The 7,898-nt window shown below is 45.6% G+C and overlaps 1 protein-coding gene and 1 long non-coding RNA gene across 6 annotated transcripts in view; one reads left to right on the top strand and one right to left on the bottom strand.

Moving 5' to 3' along the window:
- Window positions 1–7,293, top strand: part of LARGE1 (LARGE xylosyl- and glucuronyltransferase 1) — a 653,148-nt gene extending 645,855 nt beyond the window's left edge. For 3 of the 5 annotated variants that reach the window (XM_017890123.1, XM_017890124.1, XM_017890122.1), the window contains 2 exons: window positions 3,114–3,309; window positions 5,744–7,095. In XM_017890123.1, coding sequence (XP_017745612.1) covers window positions 3,114–3,309; window positions 5,744–5,941 — 394 coding nt within the window. In that variant the 3' untranslated portion in view covers window positions 5,942–7,095. Of the gene's footprint in view, window positions 1–3,113; window positions 3,310–5,743 lie in introns of all 5 variants that reach the window. The other 2 variants (XM_017890120.1, XM_017890121.1) reach the window with 1 other exon arrangement.
- Window positions 6,507–7,898, bottom strand: part of LOC108540864 (uncharacterized) — a 41,041-nt gene continuing 39,649 nt past the window's right edge. Inside the window, exon 4 of the long non-coding RNA XR_001888787.1 lies at window positions 6,507–7,690. This is a non-coding gene — a long non-coding RNA (uncharacterized LOC108540864). The remainder of the gene's footprint in view (window positions 7,691–7,898) is intronic.

Here is a 7,898-nt window from a genome sequence, read left to right as displayed (position 1 = left end):
TTTTTTTTTTTTTTTTTTTTTTTTTTGAGGAATTACCATGTATCAGAAACTGCTCAGTACTGTGTGTGAATCAAGTCACATAATCATTACAAATCTATGAAGTAGATACAGCTATGTCCGTTTTGCCAAGAGAAGGAAACAGAGGTGCCAAGTAGTTAATGTACCCATACCTGTTGAATGACAGAATTCCAACCCAGGCAGGCTGCCTCCAGAACCATTGTTTTTTAACCACTTTGTTAAACTAGCATTTATTGAATTCCTCTTCTATGCCGATATTGTGCCAGGCTCTTTACATTTTCTCATTCAAGCTCCTTGGCAGTTCAACCAGATAGGTACTATTTTCCCCAGTTGACACAAAAGGAAATTAATGCCTAGTTAAAGCATTTGGTTCTGCAAGGCGTTCAGCTCCTAAGTGGCAGAGGTGGGATTTGAACCCTGGCCCGATCACTCCATTGTGCTGTGCTTTAAACCTCATACAAGTTCACGACCATCAGCTGTGCTGTGTCAGTTCTGTCAAAGGCATCAGGTGTCAAGACTGCCCGTTCAGCAAGTTCGCCAATGGAAAAGCAACTGCTTCTGGGCCTAATTTTTGGATCACACCCAAGATTGACATCTCCCGCAATATCCCTTTTCCACACTCCATGAAAATGACATTGCTTCACCTTTCATTTTTCTTCCATTTAAGTGGCTTTGGTTTTGATGGAAGTTGCTGTGTTGATGGGGCTGAAGTTCAAGTTCCTGCCCTCCCCGAGCCTGGCTGTCTCACCCAACAGCACAACTTGATCAAAGCCCACCTATTGGCCACTGCCCGTTCATCCACACTGGCCAGCTCCCTGAGGGTTTGGGGGGAGTCCAGCCTCAATGGTAGAAAAGCAAAAGAAGGAAGCAGCTGCGTTCCCTGCCAGAAAGTGTCCCTTTGGCCACACAGAACACTCACCCTCAGCGCCTCCCTTGCTTTGGAGAGTCTGCCCGCAGGATGAGATAGAATCCAGGACTTCCAATTCCTCTCTTTCTGCAGCTAAGCTCTTGGGTTCCCACCCTTCTGTCCTGTTTTCATTTCATGAAGCTTTTCTTTCCGGCTCTGGATACTCCTTTTCCTAACTGTTCTCTTGGTCCCTGTCTACTCCTTCACTAGATGCCCAGCTTCCTGCCATCTCTCTGTAGCTTTCAGAGGCATATTGCCATCCCACACATGGGCCCATCTCCGGTGCCTGTCATGTTGTTAGGTTACTCATTCATTCATTCAGTTTAGTGCACGATTGTTGAGTACTCGTTCAACAGGCCAGGAAGTGTGGGGGACAGGGACATGTAAGAGAGGTGACCCAGCTGGCCGTGGTGGCTCACGCCTGTAATCCCAGCACTGTGGGAGGCCAAGACAGGCGGATCACGAGGTCAAGAAATGGAGACCATCCTGGCCAACGTGGTAAAATCCCGTGTCTACTGAAAATACAGAAATTAGCCAGGTGTGGTGGTGGATGTCTATAGTCCCAGCCACTTGGGAGGTTGAGGCAGGAGAATCGCTTGAACGCTTGAACTGGGGAGGCAGAGGTTGCAGTGAGCCGAGATTGCACCACTGCACTCCAGCCTGGCAACAGAGCAAGACTCCATCTCAAAAAAAAAAAAAGAGAGAGAGAGTTAGAGGTGACCCAGCCAGTGCTTAAGGAGGCTCCTGGCTCTTGAGCGAGGCTTCCTGGGTTTGAATTGCAACTCCAGCACTTACTGCTTTTACTTTGACATTTGGTAAGTTATAAGAATTTAAAACAATGTCTCTGTGTGTGTGTGTGAGAGAGAGAGAGAGAGAGACAGAGAGACAGATTTAAAATAGTCTCAGTACACAGTAAGTGGTTAACTAATATTAGCTGTTTCTTATTATGGTTATATGACTATATTCATTTTCTACTACTGTATAACAATTTATCACAAACATAGCGGCTTGAAACAAACTTGTGATCTCACAGTCTAGGGGTCAGAGATCCGGCCACGAAATGACTGGATTCTCTGCTCGAGATCTCACTGGGCTGAAATCAAGGAGTCAGCAGACCTGCAATTCTCCTCTTCCCAGATCACTGGTGGTTAGCAGAATTTCTTTCCTTTCATTCCTAGGCCTAAGGTTCCATTTTCCTGCTGGCTTTTGGCCAGGGACTGCTCTCCTAGAGTCTAGTTCTTTGCCACATGGCCCCCATAGGCAGCTCCCAACATAGCTCCTTGCTTTCTTCCAGACCCAGGTCTAAAGGGTCACATGATTCCATTATCTCCCATTTTCACGCAAGGTAAACTGGTGAGTAACCTCATTTATATTTACAACAATCCCTTCTGCCATATAATGTAACATAATCCCAGGAGCGATCACACATATACTCACAGGTTCTGCCCCAAGGGGAGAGCACTGTACAGGGTGAGTCATGGGGGACCATCTTATACTCCTGCCTACCACAGTGGCCTCTGGCAGCAATGACTCTACACAAGCTGACCTGCAGTCAGTTCCTGAGAAATAGCATGGAGCCCTCTAGGAGTTCCTTTTCATATTGACAATCTCCTCGTTAGTGAAGTGTGCAGATAGCAGACGGGATTAGGGTTTCCTGTAGCTGCTGCAGCAAAATAGTAAAACCTGGATGGCTTAACACAATAGAAATTCATTCTCTCACGATTCTGGAGGCCAGAAGTCCAAGATCAAGCTGTCGGCAGGTCCATGCTTCTTCCCTGAGGTCCTAGGCCTCTTTCTGGTGGTTGCCAGTCGTGTTTGGCAATCTTTGATTTACAGATGCACCCGTCATTCCAGTCTCTGCTGATGCCTGTACATGGTATTCTTGCGGTGCGTCTCTGTGTCTAAATTTTCCCCTTCTTGTAAGGATAGCAATCATTGGATTAGTGCCCACCCCAATCCACTGTGATCTTGTCATAACCTCATTATATCTGCAAAGATCCTGATTCCAAATAGGTCCCATTCACAGGCACTGGGGGTTAGGACTTCAACATAGCTTTTGGGAGAGAGACGAATTCCACTCTCACCCAAGAACTACATCCATGTACACCTCTTCCTCCTCCACATCGACTGCATTTGGAGAGCTTGCCTTCCTTCCCTCCACCCAATGGCTTTTCTCCGTGTGTCTCAGGTACCATGTCTGGACGAAAGGCCACGCACCCACAAACTTCGCCAAGTGGCGGACCGCCACCACGCCTTACCGGGTGGAGTGGGAGGCCGATTTTGAGCCGTATGTTGTCGTGAGACGCGACTGCCCGGAGTATGACCGGAGGTTTGTAGGCTTCGGCTGGAACAAAGTGGCGCATATCATGGAACTGGATGTGCAGGTGAGAAGAGCGGAGCATCCACCTGGTGCGGCCAACCGGGGAGAGGCCTAGATCCTAGAGCTTAAGGGATCCTTGGAGACAAGAAAGCCAAGAGCTAAGAGGGAATAAGGCATGCTCGAGGACCAGTGGTAATACTGATCCTCGGGCTCTTGATCCCAAACCGTTGCTCCTTCCTCAACCCTTGGGTGAGAGTTGGGTTCTTGGCCGGGACCCAGGTAAACATGAGTTTCCTGTGACAAACCATTTCACCTCCTCATCCTCACCCAACCTGATGATGAAGACACGCAAATGTGACCATTCGTCACTTGGCCTTTGAGTCACGTAACTGACACAAAGCATCCTTGGAGTTCCATATACACAACAAAGCATGCTGCTAAGATGCAGCTAATTATTCCACCCTTTACTAAAAGATTTGTAGATGCATACATCATTACTAACAGAGTGGTGACTCTGAGACTGTGTTTAGTCATGAACTCCTTCATTCATTCCATTGATACATATTGAGCTCCTACTTCAAAGTAGATCTACAGAATTCTAATAGGTGAAACCAAGGATCAACAAACTTTTTCTGTAAAGGATCAGATAGTAAGTGTTCTGAGCTTTATGGGACCTACAGGTCTCCTTTTCAACTACTTACCTCTGCCATTGTAGTTCAGTCTTAGACAGTCTTTAAACAAATGGGTGTGGCTGTTTCAATAAAACTTTATTTACAAAAACATGAAATGGACCAGACATGCTCTAATTTTTCAGCCCCTGTGTTAAACAAACAAAAGCAAAGCTGCTGTGGTTGAATTAGAAGAAGGATTCCTGGGTCCCTCCAACCCAATTTTGGGTTTTTGTTTTGTTTTGTTTTGTTTTTTGTGCTCTTCTCCAAGACCTCTCCTCCTGGTGCACAGTGCACATATTTTTCAACAAGAGCACCTCCAATTCAGAAAAAGCTAAGGTTGGATACTGAGTGCTGGCCATTCACGAGAATCACCAGGAGAACTTTCCTTCCCATAGTTCCAGTGTTTGAGAGCAGTCCCAGGTGATTGAGAAGCGCTGGGGTTGAGAACCACTGATGTAGACAGAAGGTTATAGAATCATGTCCATATTTAACAACAGAAAGCAGGGCTGTCAGTATCCATATTTTTTATAATACTTTGAATGAGCAGAGTGCTACTCACGGGCAACAGTGTTCAGTCTGCCTCAGCTTCAGCTTCAAAGGAATGTCGTGTTCATGTGTCCAGCAGTACTGTGAGATGAACTGGTTCAAAGAAAGTTAATACTTCCAGCCATGAGACCTGGACTTTGTTTTAGACAGTTTTGACAGAATTCTTGAAAATATGTTGCATATTTTCTTTTCTTTGCCAGCAGCATGTCCCAAACATACTCTTACCCTTTCCAATACCTTAAGGAAGCAATGAGTGCACACCTGCCAGGTAATAACACCCATACCCATGGAGCTAGTGCGGTTGGTGGGGCCTCTTTGTCCCTCCATTAAATGTCCCAGACAGTTCAGCTCTGGGAGATCTTGCATTTTCTTTTGATGGTTTTTCTCACTCATTCCTCACCAGCAACTGTCTTTTCTGGCTGCTGTTGTATTGTTCTACCTATAACAGCTACCTTTCCCCATCCCAATTTTCCCCGAGTTTATTCTTATCTGCTCTGGGCTGGGAAACTAGACAACAAAAGCTTATCAGACAATATGTCCAAAATGAGAGTAAACAGATCTGAGTAAAAGTGTGCTGAGTTCTCCTCTAAGCGATATGACCTAAATCTGGGTCACCTGTTTTGGCTCTTCAGAGGCCTTTTATTTTTGGTCTGAGAATTAAGCTGTATTCTGCCAAGCTGAGAACACTGGATGACAGTGTGACCTGCTATGAGGATGTGTCAGGGAGAGGTTTGTTCTTGGTGAGCTTACGTCCAGCGAAACATTTGTTTTTATTTCACTGTGTCGCTCATTTTTTTCTGGTACCTTCTTTTGCACTCATCTGTTGAGGCTGTCAGATCACATTAAGTCCTATGAGGAATCATAAACAGATGTCAGCTAATTGAGCAAGAGAATATCCCATGGCGTGTGTCATCCTAGAGTGTCCATGTGGGTGTGAGCCCACATCTATTAAGAAACCTTTTCTAGCCCATGAGCTCGGCTCAGCCCTTTTTATACAGTATTGGCTTCCCCGTCATGGTCATCATTCAAGGATATTATTACTTTCACCTTATAGATGACAACATGAAGGCTCAGAGAAGCCAGTTTCCTGGTCCAAGGTCATGGAAACAGCCCTGAATTGCCCCACTCCAAAACTATCATGCTGTTCATGTACCACATGCTTGTGGGTGCCATTATCAAGTCATTCATTCACTAGCCATTCAGTCATTCTCTTGGGCCTTCATCATGCATGACCCCGGCCAGGCTCTGGCAGGTTCTCACGCTGCTCTTGTCTTCTTCCAGGAGTATGAATTCATTGTGCTGCCTAACGCCTACATGATCCACATGCCTCATGCCCCCAGCTTCGACATTACCAAGTTCCGTTCCAACAAGCAATACCGCATCTGTCTCAAAACCCTCAAGGAAGAGTTTCAGCAGGACATGTCCCGCCGCTATGGCTTTGCTGCCCTGAAATATCTCACAGCCGAGAACAACAGCTAGCACCAAGAAGCCCACCACTAGGGGGAGACATGCTGCAGGGGAAGTGCCACTCGCTGTTTGGGGCCCAGCCTTCAAATTCAAAATTGAGCCATGCTTTTTTGGTTTGTTTTTATTTATCTCTTTGGCCCAGCCAAGCTGCCCTCACTACAGAGACCTTGCACAAGGATCCAGCCAGTCCCTCTCTGCCCCACAACCCTGCATTCCCAGAGGTTAGATGTGCAACCCACCTAGATGAGTCTCTTCAAGAATTTACGGAAATCAAGGGGTGAGAGGGAGTAAAAGGGTTTTCATCTTACTGCAAAGCCACAAGATCAAGGCAGGGCTTTAGGATGTTCTGGTTGCTTTTTAATAATTATACTTCGCATCATAACTAGGGAGAAAGGGAAATCAGGGTGCTAGGGGTTATTTGTCCCAGGAAATAGAAGCGAAATTGTCTTTATTTAGTGGAAACTTTCCCCTTTGCCCTGCAATGTAGCTGGGCATTCAAACGGAGGGGAAACCAATGACCTGAACCAACCACATGGAAAAACCCAATGGGGACATTGTAGCCAGAGGGTCCTGGAGGTGGGGACGATGGGTTTCCTTATCCCCAAAGTCACTCCTGTTTTGTTTTTATTTGTTTTTCTTTGGGGAGTTTGTTTGTTTATTTTGGGGACTGGCAATCCAAAACAGAAAATCTGATCCTTTGAGGCTCTGCAGGAAAATCAGCTGCCTCTACCAATCACCCTCTTATCAGCAGTGGCCCGGGAAGGAGATCAGCCATCTTCGGCCAATACTGAAACATGGGCAGCTTCCTTCAGGATGATCACCGAGGCTCCCGTGACTTTGAACTCCCTACTGTCCAGAATCCAGGGGCCACGATGCGGACTGCGGCATTACGAGGGCTGACTGTTTTACACCGGTCACATTTTCTATTGGCAGTGACTGATTCATGGGAAAGGGCTTTGAAGGAACGATTTCAGTGCACACACAAGGTACGAACCTCTCAGGCCTTTAGAAGAACTTTAATAACTCATGCAAGCCCAGTTCTGAAGATTGACGGATCCATCTAGAGACCTACAGGAAGAACGTGATTGGGTTCCTCTGGTTCTTGCCTGCTTCACTGTGGATGGGAAGAGGTGACAACCTCAGTCTCCCTTTGGGACCTGGCCAAGGGTAGGCAACCACCTTCACCTTCACACAGATTGAGGAGACACTGGACTTTTTACCCATTTTCTTTAATCTTCAATATTAATGTTGTGTTTACATTGATGAGAACAAGAGTTAATGCCCTACCCTCTGCTGGGCTGTTTGTATTGAGTTGCAATGTGACCAGCGAAAGCTGCATTTAATAAATGAAAGTACAGACTGTTTCTTCCCCATTCCCCTCCCACTCTTGCAAGAAGCTACTGAGACACACCTTGACATAGAGAGCTAAATTGCAACGGATAAACAGCAACTTCACACTTTTCTGTTCTCCCATTCTATTTTTCTCATCATTTGAACTTTAACCCTTTTCTTCCCCTTTTGCCTGAGGTTAGATCCCACTCTGTCTCTAACTCAAACCATCTTCAAGTTTTTCCATTCAGCATCCTTCTCAACAGTGAAGCCAGATGTTGTCTTCTACCAGATGTGGGCTCGGAGGGTAAATTCTGGTAATCATTTGTAAAGAGAACATTCCATCCTTGGGCCTGGTAGTCATGTGGCACCCTATAGCAATCCGGTTTGTGAGATCAGTCAGTACGTTAACACGTTCACGTGGATGTTGCACTGAAATTTATACAAGAATTAGGAAAATTACAATTAGGACTAATTTTTGCATACATATAGCTAGGCTTATGTATATATGTAGAGATATACATATTATAGACAGCATACACGTATATAGCATATATATAAGCATTTATAAATAAAAAGTGATATATATGTACAAAGCAGAACAAAGAAAGTTTTCAGAGTACATGTCAAAAGTCCAATT

This window comes from Rhinopithecus bieti, unplaced genomic scaffold (assembly GCF_001698545.2).
Source record: "Rhinopithecus bieti isolate Rb0 unplaced genomic scaffold, ASM169854v2 scaffold_19737, whole genome shotgun sequence".
Taxonomy (NCBI): domain Eukaryota; kingdom Metazoa; phylum Chordata; class Mammalia; order Primates; family Cercopithecidae; genus Rhinopithecus; species Rhinopithecus bieti.
The sequence above is the reverse complement of the archived record's forward strand: the minus strand, read 5'-3'. Positions and strand labels throughout refer to the sequence as shown.